Source organism: Megalops cyprinoides, chromosome 11, assembly GCF_013368585.1.
Source record: "Megalops cyprinoides isolate fMegCyp1 chromosome 11, fMegCyp1.pri, whole genome shotgun sequence".
In the NCBI taxonomy this organism is placed as follows: Eukaryota; Metazoa; Chordata; class Actinopteri; order Elopiformes; family Megalopidae; genus Megalops; species Megalops cyprinoides.
Genome location: NC_050593.1, coordinates 758,197 through 773,969, shown reverse-complemented (window position 1 = coordinate 773,969; position 15,773 = coordinate 758,197). Strand labels below are relative to the sequence as shown.

Here is a 15,773-nt window from a genome sequence, read left to right as displayed (position 1 = left end):
ATTCAGCCCTGCATGCATTGTTAGGTGTGCTCCTCTGTACTTTGAGGATACTCTTACAGAACTCTGCATGCAGGGTTTCAGCTGGGTGTTTGTCCCATTTTTCAAACCCATTGTACATGAGTGGACCCCACACTTCACTGCCGTATAATGCAATTGGTTCTATGACTGATTTTGAGCCAGATTCTAATTGGTATGTCAAATTGGATAGATTTTTTAATGGCATAGAAAGCCCTTCTTGCTTTCTCTTTCAAGTCATTCACAGCCAGGTTAAAGTTACCGGTTGTAGTAATCTTCAGCCCAAGGTACGTGTAATTTTTTGCATGTTCGATTGTATTTGAACCGAGGGTGATTTTTTTTTCCCTGACATCTGGATTTTTTCTGAAATGTTAGTATTTTTGTTTTTTGGGGGTTAATAGTCAGGGCCCAGGTCTGACAGAATTTGTGCAAGAGATTTAGGTTCTGCTGTAGACCCTCTTCTGTTGGAGACAGCAGGACCAAGTCGTCTGCAAAAAGAAGGAATTTAATTTCAGAGTCATTTAATGAGAGACCAGGTACTGCTGACTGCTCGAGTCTTTTTGCCAACTCATTAATATAAATATTGAAGAGGGTCGGTGATAGTGGGCAGCCCTGTCTCACACCCCGTTCTTGAGTGAAGAATTCTGTTTGTTTGTTTCCAATTTTAATTGCACATTTGTTTTTTGAGTACATTGATTTTATTATGTTATATGTTTTTCCCCCTACACCAGTTTCAATAAGTTTAAAGAATAATCCATCATGCCAAATTGAATCAAAGGCCTTTTGAAAATCTAGAAAGCAGGCGAATATTTTGGCTTTATTTTGGTTCTCTCTCTCTCTCTCTCTCTCCCTCTCTCTCTCTCATTACATTCATTCATTCCATGTCCTCAGGCTACCATTAGGGATTTTTTAATATTTTAGATATGCTGTCAATTTAATGTTTCTGTTTATGACCCAGTAGTATTCAGGTTTGTTTTGTGAATTCATTTCATTTGTCCAAATTTCATCTCTCTTTAAAAGCAACTGCATTGTTATTGCTTTGAATCTGAGGTCCAATGGTGTCGATGTGATTTTGTCTAAAGGGTCCACAGGACCCAGATCAGAGAGTATTTTTGTGGGTGCACAGAGAATATTTGTGTAGGTGTTTTCATTGGTCTGGAGTAGGTGGCACCAGAACAGGTTGCTCTCTTTTTGGCCGTTACTTTAATACAAAGGGGGAAGGTAGCCAGCTCATCCTGACAGACATAGCTGGGTGCATTTCTAACTGCTTACAGACTGTTCTAACTCAATTTCAGTTTCAATTTCCAAATGAGTTGTTTTCACCAGGTTTTGTTCCCAGTTTCTGAGATCTGGATATGTTAGTGGATCCTATATTTCCCTTCCATAAAGCAGAAGTTAAAATAGAATGTAACATTTTCAGACAGATTTTGTTAGTGTTTAAATTTTGCCAGATTGTGTTTTTATAGCATAGCCTTCCATGCCTTTTTTCTATTAGAGGATTTATAGGCAGGCTTAAGCTCCCTGATATTGTAATTTGCTGCTTAAGGTAATTGTGTGCAGTGGTCTGGTAATATGGTTGGCAAGTGTCAAATGGTACCTGTTTGTTTAAGACAGATTTCTTCTGGAATACCATAATTCTAGATTTTTTTATAGATCGATTGTCAGGACTGCTGTAACAGATCCAGGCTCTGCTTGTAGTCCTTGCTCTGTGGCGAACAGCAGGACTAAGTCATTTGTATAGAGCAGGAACTGAATTTCAGTATTGTGTTAAGTGAGGGCAGGGGCAATAGACTACTCTAACATTGTTGTTGATTCATTAGAGTACATATTGAACACTATTTAGGTACAGAAACAGCTCTATCTCACCCCTAAATGAAGAATTCAGCTCTTTTCCTGCCTATTTATACATCATATTTGTAAATTGATCTTATGATGTCAGATACATCACTCCGAACACAACATTGTAGAAGTTAATAATCACGCATGCCAAATTTTCCCAAATTACCTTTTGAAATCCAGAAAGCAGGTAAATATTTCTGATGTTTAGCATAGTATTTTCATTGATTATGGTGTGTAAGGTGTAAATATGGTCCCAATTGTGGTGTTTTAGAAAAGAAAAAAAAACAGGTTTGACCATCGCTGAGGACCTTGTGATTGATAAGGTAGGCCAACATTTGGCCATTGATAATACAAAAGAATGCCCTGCCCAGACTGCTCATACAGATACTCCAATATCTACTGAACTAACTCTCTCTCTCTGTTAGTGTCACATTCTATTTCATCTCATGGTAAAGATGACAGAACACAAGGCTTCTCAAAAATGTGGAAAAACTCCTCAAAATAATTTTACTGCTTGCTTGTGCCTTATATCATTTATGGTGATATATGTCATTATCACACCAATTGATGGTGATAAATAATAGTCAATTTAATAAAATAATGTGTGTCTTCTACATTTGAATTAGCAATTTAGTCTCATTCATTGTACTCCCATTCATAGAAATAACTGACTAAACATTTACCTATTATTTCTGCTTTGCATGAATATATTTTAAATGCATTTGCAATATTTTCTCGGGTTGAACAACATTTTTCTCATTACAGCACTGCTGCTGTACCCCTAAAGCAAGGTATTTAACCCAAATTGCCTGAGTAAATATCCAGCAGTATAAATGACTAAGTTGTTTAAAAAAAAAAAAGCTGTCAGGTAAATAAGGCACTCTGGGTAAGAGTACCTGTTAAGTGAAACTGATTCTCAATCCTGGAGGCCCCCTGCTCCGCATGTTTTCCATATCTCCCTGCTCTACCTACTTGACTGAACTCATCAATGGCACTTTTGATTAGCTGAGCACACCTGATTTAATCAAGAGCATGTTAATCACACTAATCAGGTGTGTTTGGAGCAAAGATAGACGAGATGAGATAGGATAAGAGAATATATATATATGAGAATCCTTTTATTTGTCCCACAACAGGGAAATTTACAGTATTACAGCAGCAGTGCTGTAATGAGAAAAATGTTGTTCAACCCGAGAAAATATTGCAAATGCATTTAAATAAGACAGTACACAGTTTAGTAGACATTAGACAGTTGTATTGCACATGAGTGAATTATCAGTTTTGATGTGTGGTCTACTGGGTGCAGTGTCAATTGTGAAGTCTGACAGCAGCAGGAAGAAAGGACCACATACTGCAGGTGAAGCAGCCTGTCACTGAAAGAGCTGCCCAGTCCTGTCAGAATATACTGCATGGGGTGGGACTTGTTCTCCATCAGGGAAGGTAGCTTAGCCATCATTCTCCTTTCTCCCACTACCGCCACTGGGTTGAGGGGGCATCCCAGGACAGAGCTGGCCTTTTTAACCAGTCTGTTCAGTCTCTTCCTGTCAGCAGTTGAGATGCTGCTGCCCCAGCAAACCACTCCATAGAAAATGGCTGATGCCACCAGGAGTTCTCAGGAGTGCTCCCTGCTAGATAGAAGATATGCAGGACAGGGGGCCTCCAGGAGTAGGACTGAGAAACAATGTATGTAATGTAATGTAATAATGTATGTAAAATGTAAAGCCTCTGTTCAGCAAACAGCCACATCTCTTCATTTTTGTGCCCTGTGCCAGCACTTATTCCCTGTGTGGCAATACTTTCCCACGATGGTATCTTTGCAGCTACTCGCTAACCTAAGAACCTTATTGAATGCACTTTTTGTTAATCACACTGGCTAAGAGTGTCCACCAAATGAATAAATGTAAAAGTAAATATTTGAATATGGGAATAAAGCAGTGAGAACCACAAAGCAGTCCATATTGTTGCCACGTCATAAATATAGTTGGATGTTCACTCAAGTAGAAAATGCTACAATATTGTCTTAATCAAACCTGCAATTTTACTTTAACTTACACTCTAGATGCTCTTATCTAGAGTGACTTCCATCACAAAAGAACATAAGTGTAACCATTCAATTTAAGCAAGCAACAGTGTCAGACCAGGCTCACAGCACTCCCAGACCAATGGGTGTGAGCATAACATTATTGAAGCCATACCTGTCAGGCACAGGGCAAGGACTATCGGTGGTGCGGACCACAAGAGCTCCAGATTCCCAGTGGCTTTATTAAGGATGCAGGGCAGAATCGTAACAGAACAGGCAGGGTAGAGACCAATGGGCGGGGCATGTCCGAACGCAGTCAGGAATCAAAGCCGGGGACACGGCAGGGGTCAAACCAGGTAGTCAGGTAAACAAGGCAGGGCAGCAGGCAGGAGCAAGGTCGAAGGCGCAGGCAGGGTTGATTCGGGGACCAGTGATCAGGCAGAAAAACACAGAAGCAATGAGACAGGTATAAACACACTGCAATAAACTGGCAAACAAGACAGAGACAAGCAGGGTAGATATAGGGCCTGGGGCTGATGAGATTGATGGGAAGTAGATGTGCAAGTAGGCAGGTGGAGATGATCGGGGTGGGGCAGAGACAGGGCTGGAGAGCGGGGGAATGGCTAGAACACAAGGAAAAATAAAAGCACAGGGACAGGGAAAAACAAAAACACAGACAGCTAGGGGGGGGGCGGGATGCACTGACAATACCACAAATTAATTTGTGCACTTTGACAAAAGTATCAAGTATACTACGAGTACAACAGTCCCTAGAACACAAATTATAATATGTTGTTAATACTACATGTACATTGGCATCAAACAGCAAGAAAGTAGTAGGTGTTAGGGGTTGGGGTTAGAAGTGGAATTGAGATGCAGCCTGAAGAGGTGGGTCTCCAATCTGCGTCAGAAGATGGCCATGACTTCCGCTGTCCTAACCCCCATGGGGAATTCATTCCACCACTGAGGGACCGGTACAGGACAGGGATCGTGTCTGAAAGGAAGGTTTGAAGAGGGGTCATAAGTATGAGAGGGGCTGTCCTAGTCACTGTCATTGTATACCAGCAACCAAGGTTTTAGAACTTGATGCAAGCGATATATCGGAAGCCAGTGAGGTGAGTTGAGGATGGGAGTAACTTGACTATGTGTTTAGAGAGATTGTAGACAAGCCATGTGGCTGCATTTTGGATTAGTTGTAGAGGTTTGATTGCATACACAGGAAGACAAGCAAAGAGGGAGTTACAGTAGTCCAGGCGTGACAGGACCAGGGCCTGAACTAGGAGCTATGTTGAGTATGTAGTGAGATAGGGGCGGATCCTTCAGATGTTATAAAGGAAGGATCTGCAAGCCCGCCTCACTGCTGTCACCTGAGAGCAGAAGGACAGTTGGCTACCATTGATAGTCGTATTGGTTGTAAGGCTTGTAGAGTCTAGGCTGAGGGAGAGCTCTTGAAACAGGGAGGATTTGGATGGGATGAAAAGCATCTCAGTTTTAGCCAGGTTCAGCTTCAGGCAGTGGTCCATCCACTGTGAATCTAGCTTTTCAATCGCTACTCAACACATTGTGGCTTATGAATCACAATTTTGGTGCCTCATGAGTCCACCATAGCCCACCGCCATCAGTAACTGTTCCCCTTTTGCTCCCCCTCCATTTAGAATATTGGAACTCAGAGGCCAAATATGATGCCAGAGTGCCATCTGCTGGACAGCTACCAGTGGCATGCTCCATTGTGGGTCAACATCGTATTAAGAATTGTTTACCCACACATATATACTTAAATGTATTTACACACACTTATTTTAACACAACAAACACACATTCACACATGCATACTTACTTATATAGTATATACTAATCTACTGTTCACACACACAAACATGTACATACATGCGCTCACATGAATACACACGTGTCAATCCATTCAATTATTGTTAATATTCCCTTCCAGTTCTGACAACACTAGTGATTTACAGAGAATCAACCACTTCATTGAATTATGGCCCTCCAGGGGTGGCACTGAAGGGAGTCATCCTACAATTTGGCTCAAAGTGCCTCAGACAGAACCATATTCACAAAGATCCTGACATAAAACATATCAATCAATGCTTGTGCAAGTATATTACAGGACAGTGCAAGTGAGAATCACTTTGGTAATACCAGGGCAGGAATTTTCTTTCAGTCCAGGGAATGAAATGATTCTTCAGCTATGAGGGCAAAGGTGTTTTTCACTGTTGTCTTCCAGCAAAATTACTCCCCGAAAAGTTATGAATGACCTGAGGTTAGACACCTTCAGCCAGTCCGGTCTCTGGTCAGCTAAGGCAGGAGATCATATATTGCGTATAATTACTCTGCTTTTTCACTTGATATGGTTGGAACAGTTCTTTGTGCTTTGTTCGAACAAGGCGTCAAAACGTGGTTTAAAAAAGTAACATCTGAATCCATGGGGTTTATGCGCCATCTTGTGGTGATATATAATAAGACGATCCTTTTTTCCTCGGCCGTCGGCTCTTAAGGTGGTCAGATAAACTACCTCTCCATAAGTTTGTGTGAATCTGTTGCCATTTAATGAAAACCATATATAATATTCAAAATACAGTGCTTAAATTAATAAATTATTCAGCTTTCTATAGATGATCATAAAGATATTTCACATGGTGCTTTAATCTATCAAACGACCATAAAATAAATGATAAAATATGAATATGAGATTCTTGTATTATTTTCCATGTTTAAAAGCCTTGCAGAAGAGTTCACACATTAAAACATCTCACAGTAGACCTGAAAAGGTTCATGCATGCAGTGTCATTATACTATTGGACCTTAAGAATATACTCTACATTTTATGCACTTTTCTAAATTTTATTAACATTTGTGGGTTTCACAAAGATGCACTAGTGATAGAAATCAGAACTGAAGGAATGGAGAGCAGCGCTGTGTTCTGAACCGAGATGTAAACTCTGTTCTGTATAAGCCAGTTAGTCTACTTCCTAATCCTTGTCTCTATTGATGCCTCTCAAGTTTATTACGTTTTACGAATAAAACGTTCTCGATTTATTCACTGTGAAAAAAAAAGCAAAATAAAGTTTTAAATGGGTCAAATATATTCTATTGGACACACTCGTATATGAAACAAAAATGCTTACGCAGATGGATTTAATTCCAGAAAAAACTACTCGAATCACATTTATGAAAGTTCCATTCTACGAATGTCTGATACAGAGCGTTTCAAATGCATCGGAGGAAGAGCTGGCGCGCGTAGAGAGGTGCGCGGGACATTGTCTGTATGGACAGCAGGGACCGTGTGGAAGTGTTCCACCTTAACATCTTTTGCTGCAGCTTCTCTCCCCCCGGCTCTAGCCCCTCTGCCTCCGTGCAACGAAGGAACTAAGGGAAACGCCACGGAGCACAGTCCGTTTAGCAAGCCATGAAGGGTGCAGATATTCCCTGCCTTGATCGGCTAGTTGCTGTCTCTGACCTGCTGTGCACCAGTATCACACCCTCACACACTGCCGTGGCTGAGATTTTTTTAATGCGCCGCTATAGAGAGTTGGGCCGGCTAAACATATGTGGGGGAAAAAATTGCTCAGGAATCGCGGCGTGGAGTTAGCAGAGAGAAAGCCATAATCCCGCCTACTTGCTGGGTAGAAAAAAAAACGGTTTCTCGGCCAAGAGCGTCCCCCTCCCCTATACTATGATTGATTATTATGGCTGGGTTCCAGGGTTCTACTGCGTTTTCTTTGCGCACGAGATTTCGGCTCTGGTTAGATCAAAGGGTCTCCAGGAAAGGGGTGGTCCCGAGCTGAGGGATAAATAGCGAGCCAGGGACGAGGCTGACTCTAAGGGAACAGGAGAGTGGAGAATCGTAGGGGCAGTGGAGACACTGCCACGAACTCGCATGGAAAAACAGACAGCTGCTGCAGAGACTGCATTGTTAGGTTTACTGACGCTATATATCCTACGACTGAGACTGGAATCACTTTTTAGAAGCTATCGGTTAACCAGCAGTGGGAGACCAAAATAAGCTAAACTTTTGTCTGCACAGAAATACTGCTATCAGTTTATGAACACAGATCAGCAGCTATATTCCGAATAGTTTTCACTGGATATACATTTTTTTTTCATTTAATGTAAAAATAAAAAGGTTTCATTTGCATTTGGAAAAGGAACGGATTTTTGTTGCATATAGTTGCAAACTATAACGGATTTTTTTCACGGCTTCCACGCACATTGTATCATTTGATTTTTTCGTTTTCTCTTGAGGATTTGGCAGGGATATCATGTCGTTTTTGCGCATCTCTCTGGGCTTGGTGGCGGCTCTGTGCGTGACCGCGGCGCACAGTGCATGGGAGGAGAGTACAGTTGTGCCGGTAAGGCTCGACCCGGTCCAAACAGAGGGCAAGACCGAACCGTGGCGGAATCTCAGTGCCGAGGAGCGTGAGAAGAACACAGAGAGACGGGTTTATCAACTGGATGTCTTTGGCAAACAGATGATTTTGGACCTGGAGCCTGATCAGACCTTCCTAGCGCCCGGGTTCGTATTCCAAATGGTGGGGCCAACGGGGAGTTTGAAGTCGGAGGCGCAACAGGAATTTGACAGCGGGGCTGCGTCCCAGTGCTTCTTTTCGGGCACTGTGAACTGGGAAGTCAATTCTGCGGCCGCGCTAAATCTGTGCCACGGGCTGAAGGGCGGCTTCTACCTCCAGGGAGAAGAGTATTTCATCCAGCCAGTCAACGGCAGTGACGCGGACCCCTCAGAAGGGGATCTCCACTTCATCCGTAGGAGGAACAGAGGATCGCCGGCTGAGGAGAGCAGCTCCAAGTGCGGGGTCAACGAGGAAGAGGAAAGGTTACCGAACAGCCCCGAGAAAGCGAAACAGGAGGCTTCAGCATTTGATGAGACAGGTTATACACTGGCTTTTTCAAGCTCTATGACTTTTCAGTGATGTGTCAAATCAGAATGCCACTTTACCAAGCGTAGTTCTTATTATTAGTTGCTAGGCTGGTGGAGTGAATTTCGAACATATGAATATATTTCCCATTTGAATGCAAAATACATCTGTACTGCTTTCTCACTGTCCACAAATGATCCATTAAATTTGGCAAAAGAAACTTTTGTTCGCTGTCAGCGAATGTAACGTCATTGGAAGATTATTCCAAGTTATAATATATATTAATTTAATAGATATAGTTGAGAGGAAGCCGACGTATGTCACTGAAATAAGTCGTTGAATTACCGCTGCCTCGTGCTGACGTTTAATGGAAGGAGGACTGAGCGCTGACAAAATAAAGAGGGACGCAGGGGGAGGGAGGGAGGCAAGGAGAGGGGGACTGGGTGAGCGAGGGAGGGAGGTTTACGCTGTTGAAACGTGTAAACCCTTCCTGGTACCGCATGTTGCGCAGATCAGCACTGCCAGGCCCGGCAGACATTTTCTATGAGTGGGTCTCTCCGCTCTCTCTCTCTCTCCTTATTCTCAGAAAGGTCAGTCGAGGAATGTAGATTTTAAGGAGGCGGAGCTGCGGTGGTGTGAACGCTGAGTCACACCAGGAGGAGCCAAGCCTAGCTTTCACAGGAATTTGTCCACAAAACTGTTTCATTTTTTCTGTTAATTTCAGCGTTGTTTTGTGCCGAGTACATATTATGAAGCTGTTTGTCGCATTTTAATACATTTTGTTTTGTTTTATGACATAAACTGAGTTACCCCGCAACAATCACTGAAACAAAGGCAGTTTTGCTCCCCAGTGAGGAGGACCTCTGTCAGGTCTAAATTAACTGTGGTGCACAGTGGTTGCTGTAAGGTCATGCAAGAGAGTGAAGGTCCCTTGTGTAGCAGTCTTTAATGTCCTCTTCCCTCGCCCTGTCCCTTCAGCTCGCCATCGGTCCCGCCGTTTCGTGTCAACCCCACGCTACGTGGAGATCCTGCTGGTGGCTGACCAGTCGATGGCTGAGTTCCATGGCGCTGGGCTCAAGCCCTACCTGCTGACCATCATGGCTGTGGCATCCCGCCTGTACCGCCACCCCAGCGTACACAACTCCATCAGCCTGGCTGTGGTGAAGCTGCTGGTGGTGTACGATGAGCAGCACGGTCCTGAGGTCTCCTCCAACGCTGCCCTGACACTCAGGAACTTCTGCAAGTGGCAGCGGCAGCACAACCCGCCCAGTGACCGCAACCCGGAGCACTACGACACCGCTGTGCTGTTCACCCGACAGGTACAGCACACATATGTGCTCTCATGTATGCTCAGAAAGGTTTAATGCCAGCATGTCTGGGTCTGTCATCTGATGTGTGAGTTGGATTGGACATAGCTGATATTTTGTGTCCTGTCTGTCCCCCCTGCAGGACCTGTGTGGCGCCCACTCCTGTGACACGTTGGGCATGGCAGACGTGGGCACTGTGTGTGACCCTGAGAGGAGCTGCTCCATCATCGAGGATGACGGGCTCCAAGCCTCCTTCACTGTGGCCCATGAGCTAGGTGAGCAGAGTCAGTCATTGTTAAAGCCCCCACAGTATCAGTTGCAAAGAGTAGGTGCCCGCCAGCGCTACTCAATATATTTGCGAGGGCACACAACCACATATTTCCCCCTCCCTCTAACCTCGACCTTTTACCCCTGCAGGTCACGTGTTCAACATGCCCCACGACGATGCCAAGCAGTGTGCCAGCATAAACGGTGCCCACTGGGGCTCCCATATGATGGCGTCTACCCTGTCCAACCTCAACCAGCTGCAGCCCTGGTCCCCCTGCAGTGCCCTGATGGTCACGTCCTTCCTGGATAATGGCCATGGTAAGACTCCCTTCTGTCTTCTCCCTTGTTAAGACTTGTTCAACTCATTTTTGGCAGTCATTGACCTCTGACTCTCCCACCTCCCACCCCCCCCAACTATCCACAGGCCAGTGTCTGCTGGACAAGCCCCAGAAGCCCCAACCTCTGCCCAAGGCCCTGCCAGGCTCTGTGTATGATGCCAACCGGCAGTGCCAGCTGACCTTTGGCGAGGAGTCCCAGCACTGCCCAGACCTCAGCACCACCTGTGCTGCACTCTGGTGCACTGTCACCACCTCTGGAGGCCTGCTCGTCTGCCAGACCAAGAACTTCCCTTGGGCCGACGGCACACCTTGCGCCCCTGACAGCTGGTGCCTTGCCGGGCAGTGCCTGACCAAGACTGAAGCTGCCCACTACCAGGTCAGTCACAGTACCTCAGTCCTGTGGCCAGTTGGGGAATGCAATGTAGTGAACTGGCAAAATAATATGGGACCAATTTTAATCAGCAGTGATTAGGTGATGATCTGTCCAGAAGACTATGGCTGTGTCCCAACACTAAGTCAGCTGCCTGCTGCCTGCATCCTTAGAAGTGAACTCCCTTATAAGGTAGCATCCTAACGGAAAAGGGACCTCAAAAGGCAATGAAATCAGATTATCATGTTAAGTATTTCAATATCTGTAGAAGACTTCACCTAAAAGACTTTGATGGGCAACCAAATTACCACTACGTTAGCTACATAGCTAGTTTGTTCTATTGGAAAGTAACGGATTACTAGCAAGCTAGCTAGCTAGTTCATAGAAAGCTCACTGAGGCTTAAAAACATTAAGTACATTATTCCAGTGTATTAAATAATTACAATGTATTTTTTTAGATATAACTGCAATAAATTATTGAGTTCACTGTATATGGACATTTATAATGAGCTTCTCTGCTACCACCACAGTTTTCAGCCGCCATTAATTTAATGGAAGTTAAGAAGCTTGAGGTAATCGCAAAGACTTATGGGATACCCTACCTGGTGAAGGGTACATCGGATGCTGCCTTCAGATTTAACTGAAATAAGGCACCTTAGAAGGGCGCATTTTATGATGACTTCGGTTTGGGACATGCCTACGAAGGGCCAGTGTGCAAAATAGTGAAAATGCTCCCTTCAAATGCTGCCTTCTAAGGCAGCTGACTTCGTATTGGGACACAGCCTAAGCTGAAGGACTGTAGACTGGCCTTCATTTGTCAGGCTGCGATTTGACTGTGGCCTGAGATTGACAGCAATACCCTCTTGTGTTGCAGACTCCTGTGAATGGCGGATGGGGGGCATGGGGACCCTGGGGAGACTGCTCACGCACCTGCGGTGGAGGCGTGCAGTATTCCTTCCGGGACTGCGACAACCCTGTGCCCAAGAATGGAGGCAAATACTGCGAGGGCAAGAGGATCCAGTACCGCTCCTGCAACACCCAGGCCTGCCTCGACAGTAACGGTAAGGGACTTCCAGCTAACCATGCAGGCTCAACCCACACCTACCCTGACACAAAGTGTTAGCAGCTCTGGGCTCCACTGTTGCCAGCTGATGTTACAGTAGCTGCATGTGACTGAGCACTTTGGCAGAATTTACTGTAGCCATTTCCATGGCATCAGGCAGGGCATGCATCCAGGCTGGCCTTCCTCATAGAAGGCCCAATAATAGTTGGCAGTAACAGTGTGGTTTCCAGTAATGGGCTGCTAAAACCAGGGCTGCTGCATTGAGCTTCCTGTGGTAACTGGTATAATAGTTGAGACAGAGGCATAGCACTGCAGCTTCTGAGGTGGATGTCTAACCTTTCTCTCTCTATCCTTTTGCAGGTCTATCCTTCCGTGAGGAGCAGTGTCTAGCCCACAATCACATCTCCTCTCATATGTCATTTGGCACTGGAGACAGCGTGGAGTGGGTCCCCAAGTATGCCGGTGTCTCGCCCAAGGACCGCTGCAAGCTGGTGTGCCGAGCCAAGGGGACTGGATATTTCTTCATCCTGAAACCCAAGGTGAGATGCGTTGAGGAAAACTAGAGCTAGTCTGTACAACTTGCTTCTCCTAGGGGAACAACACATGAGGTAAATGAAGACTGTTCAAAATGAAGACAACAGTGCCAAGCAACACCAATTCAGAGTCTGTCTCTGAATTGTCAGTGGGCTCCATGGCAGAAGGGGCCAAGCAGATATTAAGAATGGACCTGTACCTGAAACAATCTTGTGAGACTGACTGTCAGTGAGCATCAAGCCACTGTTATGTTGAGTGTAACGGCTCCGTGTCTCTCTGCTGCCCACAGGTGGCAGATGGTACCCCCTGCAGCCCAGACTCCACATCTGTGTGTGTTCAGGGCCAGTGCGTGAAGGCCGGCTGCGACCGCATCATCGGCTCCAACCGGCGCTTTGATAAGTGCGGAGTCTGTGGTGGTAATGGCTCCACTTGCAAGAAGGTATCCGGATCCCTGGACCGAGCCAAGTGAGTCCAACTGCATGTCTGTTCATGCTTTCTAATATGGAGTGTCTGTACAGTGCACTGACCCCCTCCCGGTCTTCCTCAGGCCCGGCTACCAAGACGTGGTGACCATCCCAGCCGGCGCCACACACCTTGACGTGAAACAGCGAGCAGCGGGCGGCTCCCGTCAGGACAACAGCTACCTGGCCATCCAGTGCCAGGACGGCAGCTACCTGCTGAATGGCGAGTACCGGCTGACCACCCTGGAGACGGACATCTCCCTGCGGGGGGCGCTGCTGCGCTACAGTGGCTCAGCTGCCTCCCTGGAACGTATCCGCAGCTTTGCGCCCCTCCCTGAGCCCCTGACCATCCAGGTGCTGTCCGTCGGCGATGCACCCCGCCCCCGTGTTAAGTACAGCTACTTTGCCCCTCGGCTCGCCCCCCGCCGCGCCTCCATCAATGCTATCCAGGAGGCCGGTGGCGCTGAGTGGGTGCTGCAAGAGTGGGGGGCCTGCTCGCGGACCTGCGGTGGTGGCATCCAGCAGCGCTCTGTCAACTGCCTGGACTTCCAGGGACTGCCATCTTCCGAGTGCCCCAGCGAGCTGCGCCCACCATCGTCCCAGCCCTGTGCCTCCCACCCCTGCCCAGTGTGGCTGCTTGGGGACTGGTCGCCCTGCTCCAAGACCTGCGGCCGGGGTTTCCGCAAGCGCCTGCTGAGCTGTGTGGGGCATGACGGGCACACCCTTGTCCACGAGAGCTGCGACCCCAATAACCGACCCAGGCCCCTCCTGGACCTCTGCAGCTTGGGAAGCTGTTAGAGCCCCCTGGTCCCAGAGGAGATACCCCCCGCAGGCAGGAAGACTCAAAGCACAGGCCCTGTCTTGCCGGCTGAGAGAAAGAGGCCTGGCGCGTGGCGTCTCCATCTTCTCCAAAAAAGACTTATTTTGCCCCTTTTATTCCACCTTAGACATTTCCACAACCATTAAAAAAATTATTTTTCTTATTATGAATGACTCGGTTGTCTGTGCATTCCATCAGTAGGAGAGGAGAGGAACACGCCTCTAAGGAGGATGTTTGCACAGCATTTCGAATGCTGCCAGGACCAGTGAACTTCTCTGTTCCAGGGCCACCCCCGCAACATCATCTGTGTCAGAGACTCGTGTAGCAACACAGCCTGAAAGCCGCGCAGGGCTCAAACAAAGGGGTCCCCCACAGCAGCACTGCCACCCCTTTCCCACACAAATGTAGGACACAGAGGGAATCTGCCCACCCATCAGCGCTGTTAGCTGGGTACAAAGCTGGCAGTCTGCTCCCTGTGGCAGAGCTGAGATGAAGAAGGACACGAACTCTCTCTGTATTAAAGCAGACTGCTTTGGGTGCCAACATCCTGCTCGTTTGTGTGTGTGTGTGTGTGAGAATGAGAGAGAGAGAGTACATATGTATATGTAGTCTGTCTGAGCTGGACTGGACAGACAGAATTCGAGGAGGTTGTAATATGTTTTTGGATAGAGGAATATTAAAGTACCATTAGTCTTGTCTGTGTGTGTGTGTGTGTGTGTCGGTGTGTGTGTGTGTGTGTGTGTGTGTGTGTGTGTGTGTGTGTGTGTGTGACAGTATAAGTGTGGATATACAGTAGGGGATAGGTGTATGCCAAAGATCCATTAGTCTTGCCACTCTGAAAGCTCCCTCTCCCCAGCTGGGTCGTCACCCCATCTCACCCCACGTCCTTTTGGAGTGGGAGGGGTTCAGCCAATCGGGCAGGACGCACCCACACCCATGCTCTTCCTGCCACACCTCTCCACTTCCCTCTACGTCCATCTCCTTCCTGGCATGCCCGTTTCTCCCTGTTTCCCTCCTAGCCCACACACACAGCTATCTAAAACTCCCACTCAAGATCTGTTACCTGTAGTGTCTTTTGGAGCCATGCCTTTTCAGAGCAGCTTTTGAATGGGAGGAGTGCTCCTCTATGTCCTGTATTCATATGTGTGTGCATGTATGTGCGTGTGCATATGTGTGCAATGGAGATCTGGTCAGAGATTCTCCTGCTACTACTTCATAAGTAGGTGTTTATTGCCTTCTAAGAAGGTATGTTTTTGGAAAGCTTTTTTTGTACAGAATATCCAAACATTATTTATTTTTGTACAGCCTGTTAAATATAATCTTATCACTTATATTATTATTATTGATATTATTATTGAAATAACAGAAGGATGTAGATTGTATAGAGTATTTATACATTATTATATATGGTTCTAGGGTTATAAATAAACTCACACTGAATTGTGAACTCTGTTGCTTGGAGAAATGCGTCTTCTTGCAGTGCACAAACACACATTTTCTGATCTAGAATGAAACCTATTCACATACGCTTCACCTCAGATGTAGATGAAAGAACAAGGAGTTCATGACATATAATTCTATAAATTAGGGCTTCTCTTATGGTATCAACCCAAACATGAACACATATCCTCATATGCACAAACAACCATGGACAACCTTTCCTCGATCAGGGAAGTTGCCTGTAAGTGCTAATCTAGAGACAATTTTGTTGTTTAGCCTATAACAGTTAAGGTTAGAAATGTGGTTGGAGAATTTGGTCCTAGATCAGAATTTATAGACAAATTCTACCTCTAGTTAGGTCTGCCGCCTGAGATTATGCGTGCTGCTTTTGATGGGCTGTAATATGCATT

The 15,773-nt window shown here is 46.0% G+C and overlaps 1 protein-coding gene across 1 annotated transcript; it reads left to right on the top strand.

Moving 5' to 3' along the window:
* Window positions 1–7,727: 7,727 nt before the first annotated feature.
* Window positions 7,728–15,224, top strand: adamts1 (ADAM metallopeptidase with thrombospondin type 1 motif, 1). Its single transcript, XM_036540887.1, has 9 exons — window positions 7,728–8,776; window positions 9,742–10,082; window positions 10,213–10,345; window positions 10,488–10,655; window positions 10,762–11,051; window positions 11,920–12,106; window positions 12,469–12,647; window positions 12,932–13,107; window positions 13,190–15,224. Exons 1-9 carry the CDS (start codon window positions 8,152–8,154, stop codon window positions 13,899–13,901), a joined length of 2,811 nt encoding a protein of 936 aa, XP_036396780.1. The 5' UTR covers window positions 7,728–8,151; the 3' UTR covers window positions 13,902–15,224.
* Window positions 15,225–15,773: the final 549 nt, after the last annotated feature.